Source organism: Herpailurus yagouaroundi, unplaced genomic scaffold (assembly GCF_014898765.1).
Source record: "Herpailurus yagouaroundi ecotype Mexico unplaced genomic scaffold, PumYag 28, whole genome shotgun sequence".
Lineage (NCBI taxonomy): Eukaryota > Metazoa > Chordata > Mammalia > Carnivora > Felidae > Herpailurus > Herpailurus yagouaroundi.
This window is the reverse complement of record NW_024412376.1, coordinates 65,305,912-65,323,762: the sequence shown is the minus strand read 5'-3', so window position 1 is coordinate 65,323,762 and position 17,851 is coordinate 65,305,912. Positions and strand designations below refer to the sequence as shown.

The window sequence follows — 17,851 nt, the reverse complement described above, 5'->3', positions numbered from 1 at the left end:
TAGTATATAATATATACTATATACTGTATACTATATACTATTATATATTATATACTATATTATATATATACTATATACTTTATATATACTATATACTATATACTATAGTATATATACTATACTATATATACTATATATTATATAGTATATACTATATTATATATTATATACTATATTACATACTATATACTATATTATATACTATATATTATATACTGTATATATACATATATATGTATATGTATGTGTATATATGTATGTATGTATATATGTATATACATGTATATGTATATGTATGTGTATATATACACACATATATATGTGTATATATATACAGTATATAATATATATGTGTATATATGCAATATATACATATTCAGTTTCCCTGGAGAACCCTGACTAATATGTTATCTTTCATCTCTTTCTCTGCACTGCTCTCATTAACTTCTAGAGTTTTGCAACAGCATGAAATTCCACCTCTGATCTCCCCTACTCTCTCTTCTTATGTCACTGTTTAGTGTCCTATATCTTCCAGCAGTGTCTTTGGCTGAGAAACTAGTGATGATGTTCAAAGCTAAAAGACTAACTTCCATTCCAGTAATATTTACTGAGCATTTGCCATATGCCAGGTATTGTTCTAGCAAGCATTAACTCAAGCCATAAACTCCATAAAATCCTCATAGCAACACTATAAGGTAGGAATTGCTAACATCTCCAGCTGTAGAAAGAAATGAGGACTAAACCAAATTCCCTAAGGTTATTCCAATATTCCACATGATGGAGCAAGCAGTCTGGCTCCAGACTCTATGCTCTTAGCCACCATGAAAAATAGCCCCTAGATCACAGGTGTTAAGTAATTAGTGAAGGCTTTACAACAGAAGTGTGTATTCAGTGTGCCACACTGGTTTAGAAGCATCAATGTTATTTCTTTTACATTCCTTCAAATTACTTCACTACTTGCGCAATTAATACAACTCTATTAGCTACCCGTGTGTGTATTTAGACTTGGAAGAGGTTGATTATCTCCATTTCTTCTTTTCCACATCTCATCTCTACACCTTTCACATTTCTTATTGCTTTCCCACCCTGTGTTTCTAAACACTAGTTTTTTGAATCCTATTGGGGTAATATTTTCCTAAACTTTATTTGAGTGATGGGTCTCCTATGCTATAATTTACTAATATCTAACAACACAGTCCGAAAATTAAAATACATTATCCACAGAGAGTACGCCATACTTTTTTTTCAATAAAAGCTGTTTTTATTAATAATAGTAATGAAATTACTAATAAATAGTAATAAGTAACGGTAATACAAACAGAGAGCTAGGAGGCCCTAGGCAAAAATCATATGTAAGACAGCCATTCTTCTACTCAGCCAATGCTTACATCTTTTGGCATAATCTAAACAATTTGCCTTTGTGAGTCTCATTTACACTCACACATTCCAAAATGGATACAAAAGACTTACTACTTTATTAACAATCATAGGTAAATCGATTTTTTGATTATCTGTGTTCCTTATAAATATCTGTGTTCCTTATAAAAACCCTTTCCAGCAGTGGTTCTGACCTCAATAAGAAATACCTTTATATTACACACACACACACACACACACACACACATATATATACACACACACACACACAGTAAGAAATACTTTTACTTATGTGTGTGTGTGTGTGTGTGTGTGTACACATGTAACCAAAAGTTTTATTATGTAAATGATCTTTGATATTCTCTATTCTAATATATTTAATATATTTGTATTTTTCTTCAGTTGCTAATCCTGACTCACCAAACGACTTCATGACTCATTAATAAGTTACAACTCATACTCTGAAATTCACTGCCTTAGAACAGTGATGCCTCTGCTCCAAAATGAAGTTCAAACTCCTTAACATAGCAGTAGAAGGCTCTTCATGATCTGTCTTCCTTTTCTCTCTAGCTTTATCTCTCACCACTTCCCCTTTGAATGCTAAACTCCAGGGCTATGGAGCTACTTGTATTTTCCAGGAAGCCTGATGTCTCTCAAAATCTTTACACAGTCTACACGGCGTACTGTTCACCCTTGTATCTCAAGTTTGACATTGTGGCTGGCATCTACTAGGCAGTCAATAAACACTAGTTGGATGAGTAAATGAATGAATAAATTAATAAATGGTAAAAATTCTATCAAAATCTATTTAAAGAATATCTTTTGACAACAAAATCCATCGATTTCACTCTGAAAATCCACACCTAGGCTACAGAAAGCAGAAAAAGCACTCAATATCCTAGAAGTTTGTTAAGGAAAAATGTAATTTCTGAAAAATCAGAGCAAACAGTTTTGTAAAAGCTTACTTACTCAGGAAATTTTCACCCATTAAATTTGGATCAGCTTGGTTTTTGTCACAACAAATCAAGCAGATTAAATAAAGTTGATTGTATATAAAATTCTGTACCCTTCTGGGTATAACGATGACTTGGAAGAAAATAATGGCATAAGTCCTGGTTACTGTAGTAACTGCCTCTATGGTACAATAGGTAATCAAAGAGGTGTATTTAGCCATTCTATTTGCTAATGAAAAGTGCTCAATAGTCTTTCACCTTTGGTCAAAAGAATCTATCCCATGTTCATCAGAAGCAAAAGTGGAACACAGCAATGGTATATTATAAACCAGCCTCAAACTCCCTTGTGCATATGGACCACATAGGTCGTAGGATGGGGTCTGAGACAGTTTCTAACAAGGTTCCAGGTGCTGCTGCTGCTGGTGGTCCATGGAGCAGATTCTAAACAGCAAGGAAAGTACACAGTATATTGAAGACTTTCTATTTTGCTGTTAGGGAATGCTCTTTCCTGGCCCATTTTTGTTACCAAGGTAACTGGGCCATGAGAGGTGGGTCCTACCACCTCTTGACCTAATGACCTCTTACGCCTGGCAGAAGAACTGTTTTAGCAAAGAAGCAGCGTCTCCTTTCCTTAGGCTCTTTCCAGACACTTAGCTCCTTTTCCCTTTCCAAATTAAAGGAATCAGTACAGTTTACCCCCAAATAAAGTTCCTTCTAGTTACCAGTGAAGCAGCCACTTTTTATTTACCCCTTTATTTCAGGAACTTAAAAAAAAAACAAGCAAACAAACAAAAAAACCCTTCGATTGTCTGTAATACTCTACCATTGCTACTACCTAGAACTGAAAACATGTTGAAAAGATGTATGAAAACCATGCAGTACCCAAATAGCTCAGTATACAATTTTGACTTGTATGCTTCTCTCTGAATAATTTTTTTTCTGTTAGAGATTTCCTTAAAGTTTTTAATGGAAGATAATAAAATTCCATTCTCATATAGTCAGTTTCCCATCTGTCAGTAACATCTGTAAGTCAAGATTTTCTGACAATATTAGAAAAATGTGGATGTTTTTTCCCCAGTTCTCTTCCTTTTTAAAAGTTTTTTTTTTCTTTTCCTTTTTACTATATACCTTTTTCCAGGAGGAGAGGAAATGGGTGTAAGTGTACAGAGTTGCTTTAAAAACAGAAAAAGTCTTTCTTTGACATATTTACTACAAGAAAGGCCTTTAAAAATGAAGTCTGACAAGGATAAAAAGCAAAGGCAATTGAAATAACTAACCAAGATTCATGCTTAGCTGACTTGAAATGTTCATCATTGTTATTGAAATAACTTTGCAAATATATTACAGAGAACTGTTCTTCCAAAAATTTGAGAATTTCACAGATAGTTTAAGAGACATAAATTAGTCAGTTAACCTCTCTGGATTCCATGCAAACCTAGTGCATTTTACAGCCTCTAGGAATTTCCTAAAGAAGGAGCCGAAACTGTATTTTATCTGAGGCCAATCCTGCCAGGCTAATGCACTGCCTTTTCTCTCCAATTCTGTCGAAGGAGTGGCCCCATATGAACCCATGGGTCACATGAACCCACCTATTCCTCCTAGCCCTTTGCTGACATTTGGGCCCAAAGTCTAAGCCAGTCAAATTCCTTCTCTTTGGACTAAGACATAGGAAACAGAATAAGGACTGTGAGATGAAGCCGATAGATATATAGAAAAGTCATGAGTAAGAGTGGGGGCCACAAGGGTTATGAGAAAGTAGAAAATCTAAAGGCAAACAAATATGACAGGGATAAAATGAGCATAAGAGTTCTCCTGGCTTCTTTCTCTCCTCTACCCTTTTCTCTTTAACTCAAAGACATGCCTGCTGGATGGTTCTCTCTATTGGCTGTTTTATTAACCAGATTGTATGTAATAATTGGGGTCACATATCAGGATGGGATATTTGCATAAATAAGACTGAGATTTAAAGACAGAGAGGGAGAGGGTAGGAGGCAGAGGGAGATGGGTAGAGAAGGAATAGAAATAGGGAGACCTGAGAAAAGACTGATGAGGATGAATAGAAAGAAGTAGGTAGTAAGAATGCCTACAGGTAACTGAAGCATATGTTCTTAACCAAGGGAGGCTTCCTTGGGATGGGATAGGGAAGTTGAGAGACCTTGACATCCTGCATTACAAGATGAGGGCACAAGTCAGTGATAGCTTTTGAATTAATATCACTGAGGCAGCAGTACAGTCTGGGGTGTTCTCAAAAGACACATGATCTTTGCAAGGTGAAAAGAGTTTTGTGGGGCACTACTACGTGTAATATTAAAGACCTGAATGAAATGGAAGAGAGGGGTTTCAAGAAATAATTTTGTGAGTAATGAACTAAAATCTTCGAAAATTTCTTTGATCAAAATTATTTTACATTAGTGTTGGTCACTGGACTAAGTCTCTTTGCATGTGACACTGTACCAAGCCTGAGCCACCTGGAGCCCTAGGATTCCAAGAGTAGAAATCCTGGAGCCCTAGGATTTCCAAGAGTAGAAGGCAGAAAGGGAAAGATATGTAATGGTAAAAAAGATCGACCAAACCAAATGATTGTACACCATGGTAGAACAAAGCAATCAGACTTCATAAGCAAGTTTTTGTCCACTGGTGGACTGGAGCAAAGTCACATTCATGGCTGAGCCCTGGAGATTCATGAATTCTTCATGCTGAACTCCACATAGCTGCTGCTTTGGATCCCACTTCAGTTTTCATGAGACCTACCTGCTACTGTCCCTAAATTCAAAGGAGATCCCTCTATTCTTTACTACAAAATAGGCTTGCCGTAACTCCAATTATTTGAGGTAAATTGAATCTTCATTCCTTGCAACCAAAAAAAGCAAAAATATATACAAAAGATAAATATAATCTCACTCTTACGCATGTTGCAAAAATAAATACAACTGATTCCTTAAAAGTCTCAAATATTAGTGCAATGACGAATAAGGTGATATACTTTAATGCATCCAAAAATATTTATTGAGAAGCTACGAGGTGATACTGAGAACTATTACCGTGCAATTAACTAAATGATGGATAAACAAGAGAGATGAAGTCTTTGACTTTATGGAGCTTACCTTCTAATGCAGAAGACCAAAAACAGGCAAATAGATTGTGTCTTCAAAGTCATAAAATTCACATGTATTATTTCCTCAACACTGAAAATCTAATTTGAATAATGTGTTCATTGAATAGACCAGCTATTTTTGTATCTTGCAAACACAGTGTGAAGATCTATATTTTACACCTAATGATTCTATTTATAGGTAATATAAAGTTTTAACCGGATCTTGCCCAGAGTGATGTTTTATGTCATTAAGTCTTCATTTAATTCATTTTAAGCATTAGACCAGTGCTAATTTTCAAAGCTCCATCACTCTGATTTTTTTTGTATTTTTTTTTTGTATTTTTTTTTTTTATAAATTTTTTTTTCAACGTTTATTTATTTTTGGGACAGAGAGAGACAGAGCATGAACGGGGGAGGGGCAGAGAGAGAGGGAGACACAGAATCAGAAACACGCTCCAAGCTCTGAGCCATCAGCCCAGAGCCTGACGCGGGGCTCGAACTCACGGACCGCAAGATCGTGACCTGGCTGAAGTCGGACGCTTAACCGACTGCGCCACCCAGGCGCCCCACTCTGATTTTTTTTTAAAGTAAAACTGTTCTTCCTCAGAATCCACTGAAGAAATCACTGCTTGGATTAGGTCTATATTGATACTTGGATTCGATTTTGACTCAATAAAATTCCTCCTCATAAAAAATAAACCCCTTATTGTTTGTAGATATTGCAGTAGAGGAAAAGTTTTAAAAAACCACACATGTTGCTCTCTCTGTAGAATAACCTGACAGTACTTCTAAAGCCGAGTCAATATGGACTTCTGGGAATATGTGTTGTGTGTTAGGGCTCCAAACTTTAGTACACAGGTGGGCAGAACCACTGAGAGTAAATGTGCAGGAGTCTGTTCTCGTGAAAGTTTCTGAGGAAAAGACCAGGACAACTTTTTATTTCAGAAATTTGTCCTCCAGATCCCAGAAACTAGCATATGAGGTCTAACTATGTAGGCAAAACTGTGCACAAATGGGGCAGAAACAGGTGATGAAACACAACACGCTGCAGAAAGAGAAACCGTGCCCTATGCCAGTATAGCAGGACGTGTCTGTATTAATACTAGTGTGGCAACACTGTGCCTATGGTCTGCAGTGTCCTGGAAAGACACATGGGCCTTGCAAGGAATTACAAAATCTATATCAGCCCCAACAAGTCTTTTACCACTTACGCCTCTTTTCAGGATATATTATTGCTTCCGAAATGAATGAAAGTAAGTACTCTTTTCTGTGTTTAGACTACAAATGACTAATTTGACTTTTCATTGAATATAGAAGTAAATATTTTTATGGTAATTATTCAAGACTTTATTAACAAAACTAAGTTATATGTGGATGGGACTATTTATAGTTGTTTTATATAAGTGCATATCATATGTTGTTGAGAAATTAATTCTGTAATTACAGTTTTTTTAAACTCTATCATCCTTATTGTCTATAAACCAAATTAAAATAAAATTTACATTTTATTTTATTTTATCTTAATGTTTATTTATTTTTTTTTTGAGAATGAGAGAGAACACAAGCAGGAGGTAGGCAGAGAGAGAGGAAGAGAGAAATCCCAAGCGGGCTCCGCACCATCAGCACAAAGCCCGATGCAGGGCTCCACCTCAACAACTATGAGATCATGACCTGAGCCGAAATCAAGGGTCAGATGCTTAACCAATTGAGTCACCCAGGTGCCACCCTAACATTTAAATAGTAATAATTTGCAGCCGTAAGTCACAATTAGCTTCCTTTCTTTGGGTGCCCACTAAGTGCTGGGTCCTTCACATACAGGGTCGTTCACTCTCACAGCAGCCCTATAAAGTATGCATACGTTTCCCAAATTTACAGATGAAGAAGCTACAGCAAGGAGAAATAAAATAATTGTCCCAGTGTGAAACACTGTGTTTGTCAACCTGCAAATAACACTGCAGATATTAAATGCATCTCAATTCTGCAAAGAAGAGATTTTTTTAAATATTTTTTATACATGTATTGAAAGAGACTTTCAACCTCAATTCACGTTTTATAGGTGAAAGGTTTTATAGGTGGAAATGTGTAAATATTGTATACTTCATACTGAAATACAATGGGAAATCATAAGAACTGAATATGCATTAATATTTTTGATAAAATATAGTATGATGTAAATCTTGCATTTTGATGTAATGTATGCTGCTACATTGTCCACTGGGGGGCAACATCAGACATTATTTTATAACTTCTCAGCTTATAACATCGTATAACATCTCCTAATAGGAGCAGATGGAATGCAAGGAAATGTAGTTAATAGTACAGTAACTTGTGAGTCATAAATGATGCGACAGGATTAAAACCCAATATTGTCCACACTAAGGACCTACTCGTTTTGATTTATATTAAATTTTTTATAATTTTTTAATGTTTATTTATTTTTGACACACAGAGAGAGGCAACATGAGCAGGGCAGGGGAAGAGAGAGAGGGAGACACAGGATCCGAAGCAGGCTCCAGGCTCTGAGCTGTCAGCACAGAGTGGGACGCGGGGCTTGAACATATGAACCGCGAGATCGTGACCTGAGCCTAAGTCGGTCACCTGAGCGACCTAGGCGCCCCTGAACCAAACTGTCTTTTTACCTCTTTTATTTCTCCTGTGTTATAAGAACACATTACATTTTAAGGAGAATTCCACTAGTCCTTAATAATCTACAATCTTTCTGGTACTATACGCGATGTGTTTCTCAGAAACAGCCACAAGAAGAACAAATTTTGTCTTGCCTAGATAGACAAGAACAATAAACACTTGAGTACTTAAAAATTAATAATTAGAGGGGCGCCTGGGTGGCGCAGTCGGTTAAGCGTCCGACTTCAGCCTGGTCACGATCTCGCGCTCCGTGAGTTCGAGCCCCGCGTCAGGCTCTGGGCTGATGGCTCGGAGCCTGGAGCCTGTTTCGGATTCTGTGTCTCCCTCTCTCTCTGCCCCTCCCCCGTTCATGCTCTGTCTCTCTCTGTCCCAAAAATAATAAACGTTTAAAAAAAATTTTTAAAAATTAATAATTAGAAATCAATCTTCAGGGGTGCCTAGGCGGCTCAGTTGGTTAAGCGTCTAAGTTTCCGACTCCTGATTTCAGCTCAGGTCATGATCTCACCTTTCATGAGATCGACCCTTCTGGCTCCTTGCTAACAGCTCACAGAGCCTGTTTCAGATTCTCTCTCTCCCTTACTCTCTGCCCCTCCCTCGCTCACACTTTCTCAAAATAAATAAACTTAAAAAAAATGAAATCAATACTTAATTTTAAAGCAGGAATCAAAACAACAAAATTATCTGTGGATACACATTTGAGTTGAGATAGGGAGTTTTAAAGAAAATGTGAGCCTATAGCTCCAGGACCATCTTTCATACTACCTGAAAAAGACAGTCCAAGAATGAAGCTGCAAAACAGAAGGAAGTGAGGCTGGGCACAGAGAGGAAGGATGGTGGACCTCCGGAGTCACTGTCAGAGGACCTAAATCCAGCTGTGCCAGAAGCTAACCCTAATCCTGAGTTTTTCAGTTCCATGAGACAGAATACCTACCCCCACCCCCCCACTGCCACCGGCTCCTTTTCTTAAGTTAGTTTAAGATGGGCTTCTCTAGTTGCAAACAAGAATTCATAATAAACCAACCACTGGCCAAAGAACATGCTAAGCTCTATTTTAGAAAAGCAAATGAAAAAGGGATTTTTTTTTATGCCTCTTAAGTGCCCAATGAATTTTTCCAAGTTTTGTCATTGCCAAATCCTTTTGTGTCCCTTTTTAAAAAAAGTTTATTTATTGATTTTGAGCACGTGAATGGGGGGAGGGGCAGAGAGAGAGGGAGAAAGAGAATCCCAAGCAGGATCTGCACTGTCAGCGCAGAGCCCCACGACAGGGCTCAATCTCACAAATTGCAAGATCATGACCTGAGCTGAAGTCAAGAGTCAGATGATTAACCGACTGGGCCACCCAGGCATCCCTTCTGTGTCCTTATTTTAACCATGAAATGCTGTTGTCTCTACGTAGAGACGCATACAAATCCCACTGCTTTTACTACCATCCTGCAGCCTTCCAAGAAAACTTAGTGAATTTCTTGACCATGGTATCTTTTCTTCTTAAAGTGTGCCCATAATTGATTTTAGAGAAGATCACCCAGAGGTTAGCCTTGGCACATTTTTTCATTTGAGTTCCAAACTACCATTGGGTCTCTCTTTGATTTCTTTCTTTTATTTTTTTCAGTGAGTCTACTCTTCGTCAAGAGCTTTCATCATTCCCATTAAAAGGTTTTTAAAAAGCCCCATAATACTGTTGATTTTACATCAGTTTCACCATATTTAAATTTCCCCCAGAAACTCTGAAGTTTCTGAAATGCTATAGGAAAAGGGAAAATTATTATAACATGTGTAAGTGATGTTTTCTAATCACCAATCAAATAATGAAATAGTTCCAGTCTAATCCCTCTGCTCTGAGCTGGCCCCCCTAATTAAGATCTTTTCACCACATAATGTTCAACAATTTCCTTTAATAACCTATTTCACGATTTATCAAGCTGAAATCTCTAAAAACTCACCTGAATTTCTGTGTTGTGTACAGTGAGTGTTCGTTTTTTTCTCACCCTCCCTCCTTCCAGTTCTTTCTTCCAGTAAAATCCTTTTTTACAAATATTAAATGTTATGCAAAACCCCATTTATTAACAAGAGAGAAGGGGGCTATTTTGATAAAGCCTGGGAACCCACCTGTTCCATACACACTGACACCAGCCACCATGGCTCTGGGTAACATGCACTGAAAACCTTGCTGTGGGGTGTGCTAAGTTTCAGGGGCACCCGGGGGCTCAGTCAGTTAAGCGTCCGAGTTTTGCCCCCATCATGATCTCATAGTTTGTGAGTTCAAGCCCTGCCTTGGGCTCTGTGCTGACAGCGCGGAGCCTGGAGCCTACTTCAGATTCCATGTCTCTCTCTCTCTCTCTTTCTCTCTCTCTCCCCCTCTCCCCCTTTCTCTCTCTGCCCCTCCCCTGCTCACAGTCAGCCAGTCTCTCTAAAATAAATAGACATTGAAAAAAAAATTTTTAATTTAAAAATGTTAAATTAGAGTTTCATTCTCCAAGTGAGAGAATAATTCTTTTTGTCTTTCATCTTACATCAGCCCAACATTTTAATCATTTTTGACTTCTTTCTAAATCCACCATTAAGACTCCAAAAAAGTGTATGGCTTTAGTAAAGACGTGGCTGGGTACAATGGGAGAACTGTCTCAGAGTTCCATGTTGGATTCCATTTTATGCAGCTTACTTTTGCATTTTCCAAGAATTCTAATTCCGATTGCTTTTTTTTATACAGCATAGGTGGCAGGCACTGTGCTATTTAAGCACTTTACATCCATTATTTCTTTTCACCTTCACAATAGCCCAAGCCTTGGTGCTGTCAACATTTACCCTACATCAGTGGTTCTCAACCTTGGCTACAAATTATATGATTCAGGAACTTCTGAAAATCCAGTACCTAGGTATCACATTCAGCCCAATTAAATCAGAATCTCTAAGGGGTAGGAACAGTCATCATTTTAAGAACTCCCCCAAGTGATTCCATCTGTTGGCAAGATTGAGAATCACTGCTCTAATAGGAATTTTCCTATCAGCTACTGAAAAAATTAATTTTCACATTTTTTTTTCTTTTTCTTTTTCTTTTTTTTTTTTTTTTTTACCTAAGCAAGTAGTCTTCAAATGTAGTAAGTGTACGGGAAAGTACACTTCTCCCAGTGAGGCTGCCATTACTTAGGGTATTTTTGGAACTCCTTTTTTGTAATTGCTTTTAGTCAATTTGCCAGTCATCATTAGAAAATTCTTTTCAGTGCCCACAACAGGATTGCAGGGAGATACATAGAGCTCTGGGTGCACACTTCCCCTGGCTGTGACTACACCCCCAGCAGGATGAAAGCCAGCAGAGAGACCTGTGGGCTCCTGGCAAGGCCATCAAGGCCTCCCCATCTCAATTTATTAATGCTGAGAGCCATAAAGGAGGCTAAGATTAGAACTGATTTTCCAACTCCTTCTGGAAAGACTTTAGAATTAATCCCTTCATGTTTTAAGTTCACTTTTATCTCAGTCACCATGAGTCCTATTCTCCTAGACCATCCCTTGCCCCTGGACCTAATCTAGGCTCTTGATATCCCCATTATGACCCAAGGTCCCATTCCCTAACAACCCCCCCCCCCCCCGCTTTCTCCATAGTGCACTCTGGATCTCTGATATCAACAAAATCCCCTGCCTCGCCCATGTTTTCTTTGAATGGCACCTTCCCCTTCTTGCTCTAACTGAAACCTGGCAGTTCCACAATGACACAGCTTTCTCTACACTTATAATATTCCAGTGCACACAGCAGATATTCAGAGGATGCTGAATACAAGAATGACTCATAGTACTATTAATAATAATTTAGACCCTGGGCAGAGAGACAAAGTAAGGTGAGAGAATGGTGGATGCTAATTAGATATCCATGTGTAAATGCCTACTTTACAGATAAGAGAGATTATGTCTTACAATAATTAGATAATTAGATACTGGTTTCAGAATTATCACCAACAAAAGGAGAGTCCTGATTGTAGCCTCTATGCAGAAATGAACAATGGAAGAAAAGAGATTGCGTACCAGGCTTCAGGTGACACACACTCAAAAAATGAGAGAAAGTATGAGAATCACTGAAGGAAAGAATATAGAGAAAAAGACTGATATATAGAAAACAAAGTAAGAAGGAAAAAGAGAAGCTTATGGACACCTAGAGAAGAGAGAAAAGTGTTCTGGAGCATTGTTCAGAAGCAAAATCTAATGTACTGAATTTAGTTGAAAAAAATTTCCCCATACTGTCAGTAAATTTGGAGGAACATTTAGATATTTCGAAGAAATATATTAAAGAACGAAAAAAAGAGACAAAATGAGGAAAAACAGCCAGCAGATAAGGATAGGTAAATTCTGTGGTGCCAAGAACACAAAAGGCAAGTTCACTGCTGAAGTTGAACCAAACAGATTGGTGACTAGAATGCACACAAAACTTCCAAGGCCTGACTCCTAATTGTTAAGACAATAAAACCCCATCCTCACATTAGTGATTAAAAAAATCATAAGCAAATGCTATTTACTATTCTTGGGGAAAGTGAATCTCTACTCCTACCAGCTCCATGTTGGAAGTTCTGGGGAGTAGTGTGGGAGCAAATCAACTGTTGATCACAGAGAGCTGGCATTCGGATGGTAATGCCAGATATACAGAAGGATTGAACATACACTTTCCTCAATGCTGAGCAAACTCAGATGCTGAATTAAGATCTTCTAAATTGAGTATAAATCATATAAATAAACTAAATATTTATGGATATAATTTGTTGCACCTGTCATTTATGGTGTCACCACTGTACAAATGGAAACTCAAAGCTTTGCTCAGTGGTATGCTGGAAGACAACTGTATGGTTTTGAGTTTTGGGTTTTTTTCTTTAAAAAATAAACTGATCTGCAGCTGCTGATGTCCACAGTGTAAATACTCCTACCATGACTGACTTCTTTTCTTTTTTTAATGTTTATTTATTTTTGAGAGAGAGAGAGCGTGAACAGGGGAGGGACAGAGAGAAAGACACAGAAGCAGGCTCCAGGCTCTGTGCTGTCAGAACAGAGCCTGACATGGGGCTCAAACCCATGAACTGTGGTGAGATCATGACCTGACCTGAAGTTGGATGCTTAACCGACTGAGCCATCCATGAGCTCCACCATGGCTGATTTCAAGCCAACAATATGATGTCCCTGAATGGGGAACTGAGTAAAGATGAACACAATGGTCTCTGTAAGTCAGTGCAAGCTGGCTCCAGAGAGTCAGATGTAATTAGTTTGGACTGGGGCCTGCACAGATCATTTTCAAAGTCTCTCAGGAGGTTCTCTAGGCAGCCAAGTCTGAAAATCATTACTTATAGTGGTGCTTCTCAAATTTTCATGTGCTTATGAATCACCTGGAGATCTTGTCCAAATGCAGGCTTTGACTCAGTAGGTAACATTGGTCCCTAGCAAGGGAGATAAGTGGACTAAAGAAGAAAAAAACAGTCATTTATAGCTCTACCTTTGTCAGAAATGTTTGAGAGGGAGGCTTTGAGAAATCACAAACTGGAGGTTCATGAATTATTCGTGGCCAAACCCACAGAGAGGTTTTCTTTTACACAGTTCTACTTTTAAATTTGAATTATATGCCAAGATCATAACATTCCATATTCCCAGCTTCTCTGAAAAAAAAAAAAAAAAAAAGGCAGTAACTACAACAACCACCAAAGAAGATCTGACACCCCTGCCTGCAGGGATCCTGCCCGCTTTAGGTGAGGTAGCAGACTTCCTTCTCCACTGTTTCCTCCTAGTGGTCTCTGCTGTTCCATTTATGTTCCCTATTTCACTTCTGAAGGAATTTGAGGGGTATTCATATTTTAGGTGTAGTATAACTGATAATATACCTTTTCTTCCCCATTTGCACTAGCCTACTCTTCTGTCTCATTTCTCACCATTGCTCACATATAAACTATATTCTTGAAATGGCTTACACAGCATTCCTGGAATTCATCACCTTTTCCTTTCCTCCAAACTTTGGATTGACCCCTGTTCCTAGAACACACTCCAACCTTCTTCCTCTGCTAGGAACAATCTGAATCATTCCTCAATATCTAGCTCAAAAGTCCTTGGTAAAGCCTTCCTGACTTCTGTGCTCTTGCAGCAGAATGGATCCTCTTCTATTAAATCCTATATTTGCTTATTCTGGGATATTTCATATTCTCTGAGGCCCCAAAAGTCATTAGATAAGCTTTGTTCATTTTTTGTATTACCAAGGTAAAATGCTTTGCCATAAAGAAGATCCTCAATAGCTTTATGGAATAATAGACTGTGAATTAACTTTGAACTATTAGATTACATTCCCTTGAAAGCTCTTTTGTTAATTTATCAAAGGAGTGTTGCAATTATTATCCTGTCTCATAAAGGGCAGGTTAAATCTGTTTGCATCACTTTCTCCAGAAACTCTGCAAGCTCTCTTCTTTCCCCTGAACTTCAATTTTGGTGTTACTTACTTGATTTATAAGAATATTTATTCTACAAATCTTGTCTCAGATAAACATAAGCCACCTAAAATCAAACAATCCTTAATAGAATTAATACCTTATACTTTCATGGAATAATAAATTGCTTCAAAGCACTTTTACTAACACATTTATCCTCACACTAACCTGTAAAATACATACCCAATGTATTACTCTTTTTCAGCATTTAGAAGCTAAAGTGAAATGTCCTTCACGAACGGGGAAGCAAGGAAAACAGAAAGTTTAAGAAAAATCTTTGCAGCGCCCACCTAAGTCCTCTGAAAGGAAGATCCACCCTATAATCTTTCCCAGGCTTGATTTCCTAGGATGGCTAGGGGCTAAACATCTGCTTTATTCCACTTCCAAGCTCCCAGAATTCCTAATATTTTATTGAGAAACTGAGGCTCAGATGTGTTGAATCAACATGTATCAGAGCCAAAGTAGTAATCCAGGTCTTTGAATTCCCAGTATAACATCCCACTTTTCTTAACTATGTTTACCTTTACAAACAGAGCTATAATCATCCAGCAATACATATATGCTTCATAAATCTGCCTTCACAAACATGCAGAAATGAAAACTCCTGTACCATTGCCTCAAAAAATAAGTTATATATGATGACCAAAAGTTTACCCATTAATGTGGCGGAGTTAGTTGCACCAAGCAACTTTAAAATGCCCAAGGACAATGATTTCATCAGAGCGCATAAGAAAGGCTATAACCCATAAGTCAGTTTGCAAATTCCTGCACTGTGTCACCCTCAAGTGGATGCTATGTTCTCTAATGTTTAGTTTTTGGGAAAATTTACATTACAGATGAGGTGGGAATCAAAGATTTTAGCCTCTTGACCCACTAATGATAAAATCCAATGCAAATTAATGGGGGAAAAAAGCTATGCCAGGGAAAGAAAATCTCAAATTGTTAATGTAGGATGAAATGAACACCCGCAGTGAGATTTAAAAGAAGTAGCAAAGGAGTGGAAATGACAGGGTTTAAAGGCATAATGATCCATTTCTCTCACATTCTCTCTGTATTTCCAACCCCTTTCTAAGAATTTTGATGAGGCCTCAAGGATGCACCCATCCATGACAATGGGGTACAACACAACCTGTGCTTCCTCCCCAAGGCACACCAAGAACACTGGTGACAATAGAAGACAATATGGCTTACGGATTACAAGGATGCTCTAAAGCTGTGTCTCTGGAAAGACTGAATCATTTAGGGAAGTGAAGTGTCTATTTTTTTCTCAACCTCAACATACTGCTCCCAGTTCAATGACTCTGAATGGCTTTTCTGCCATTTCCACTCCCCTTTTAAGGAAGCAGGACAAATCGGTGTCTCCTTCATTATCAGTCAGCAGGGGGTATGTTATGTTTTCTGTGTTCTTTCTCCCTGCTTGACTGTTAATACAATCTTTAAAAAGAAGGACTATTCCAAGATATATATATATATCTATATATATATATAGATATAGATATATATATATATAGATATATATAGTTTAAATCCTCATATAAGAGTTAGATCTACAAATACCTGTTTGGAAGCCACAGAGGCAACTGTGGAGTGAGCCTAGAGGTATGCAGGAAGAGCGGATATCGAGACTTTTATTATGTGAAATATTTTTATCTTACTTTTATTGGAAATAGGGAAAATCCTGGTAATTATGGAAAAAGGAGTTGAAATAACAGGAGAGAGGTGCAACTCCCCACCTCACTGCCTTGTACGTTTCCTAGGCATTTTCCTAACTATGTCTTTAAGCGACAAGGAAAAGAAACGTTGGGCTGAATTAAAAGTGGCAAAAAACTTCTCTCCAAGTGAGCACAAGTGAGGAAGTTCTAAGAAGGAGCACTGGATTCATTTGGTAGAGACAGAAATGTAAGGAATAGAGGGGGCGGGAAGAGTCCCTTGGCAGACTGGGGTTTAGAGAAGAAGGTGCGCTCGCGGACTCACCCCCCAGCCAGGTGTCAGAGATGTTCTGTAGCATGGTGACCGGGATGCAGAAGAAGGCGATGAGCAGGTCGCTGAGCGCCAAGGAGCAGATGAAGATGTTCGTGACGGTGCGCATTGCCTTGCTGCGGGTCACCACATAGACCACCAGCGCGTTGCCAAAGAGCGCTAGGGCAAATATGAGCACGCTGGTGAGCACGAAGGCCAGCTTGGCGCGCCCCGGCAGCTCCGGGGTGTAGACAAGCGGCCGCAGCCCGTAGCGCGCAATGAACTGCTCGCGCGTCAGGTTATGGTCCCGTAGCAGCCTGGAGAACTGCTCTCGGGTGATGTTGAGAGACTGCATGCCGCGCGCTGCCCGAGCGCCGGGCACAGCCAGCTACCCCGGGCGAGCACCGCTGCGCGGCGGGGCGGGGGCTGCGAGGGGACAGGGCTGGCGGCCGCCTCCCACCCTCGCAGGTCCAGACAGCCGTCTGGCGCGCTGACGGGCTCCCGATTGCACCCTAGCAGGTTCGAGAAGGAAAGCAGCGAGAGATCAGAACCACAATGAAGAGGCGGGAAGCCAAAGCATGGGAGGCTATCGCGTTGACCAAAGCTGTTCGCAGTTCAGAGAAAGTTCTCTTGGTCCTTTCAAGGTTTGGAGCCGCGGTGTCGGGAATGCAGGAGCGCCGCTCCAGAGTCCTCGCGCCTCCGGCTCCCCAGCCTTCTGCTGCAGGGATCGCACGGGCTCCAGGAGCCCGCGGAGGGTGGGGCTGGGACTGGGACTGGGCGGCGCGCCACTCACCTCCCTGCTTCAGGCGCTCAGATGCCGCCTCCCACACTCTCAGGGAGAGGGAAACCTCTCTCTGGCTCCCCGCCTTCTGCAGCCCTGAGCCTTTCTTCTGCCCCAGGTCATGCTTCTGTGTAAAACCCGGAATTGGGGTTTGTACCGTCTCACGGTTTCTCCTTTGACTAAATAATGTAGGCCACAGCTACCCGAGGCAAAATGGGATTTTTAATTTTTTCCCTATATTTTCAAAAATAATTACAGCACACAGAAAATTGCAAGGATAATACAGAGAGGTCCCAAGCATCCTTCATCTACTTTCCCCCGTGATTACATCTTAGTTAATCAAGGTACAATACAAAACCAGGAATTTGACATAGCTACAGTGTGTGTGTAAAGTCCGTCTTTATCCCGAGTGTAGATTCCCGTAACCATCACCAAAATCAAGATACAAAACTATGACCAAAACGATCTCCCTCCTGCTACATGTTTGTAGTCATACCAAGTCCCCCTCCCCTCCCCCCCGCAGCCCTGAACCCCTGGCAATTACTAAGCTGTTCTCCATCTCTATGCTTTTGACATAAGATTGTGCAATGAATCACAAATT

The 17,851-nt window shown here is 39.4% G+C and overlaps 1 protein-coding gene across 2 annotated transcripts in view; it reads right to left on the bottom strand.

The window, feature by feature from the left end:
* The window catches only part of QRFPR (pyroglutamylated RFamide peptide receptor), a 45,886-nt gene extending 28,709 nt beyond the window's left edge, over positions 1-17,177 (bottom strand). For both annotated transcript variants that reach the window (XM_040474682.1, XM_040474688.1), the window contains exon 1: positions 16,485-17,177. In XM_040474682.1, coding sequence (XP_040330616.1) covers positions 16,485-16,824 — 340 coding nt within the window. In that variant the 5' untranslated portion in view covers positions 16,825-17,177. The remainder of the gene's footprint in view (positions 1-16,484) is intronic.
* Between the last annotated feature and the right edge of the window lie 674 nt (positions 17,178-17,851).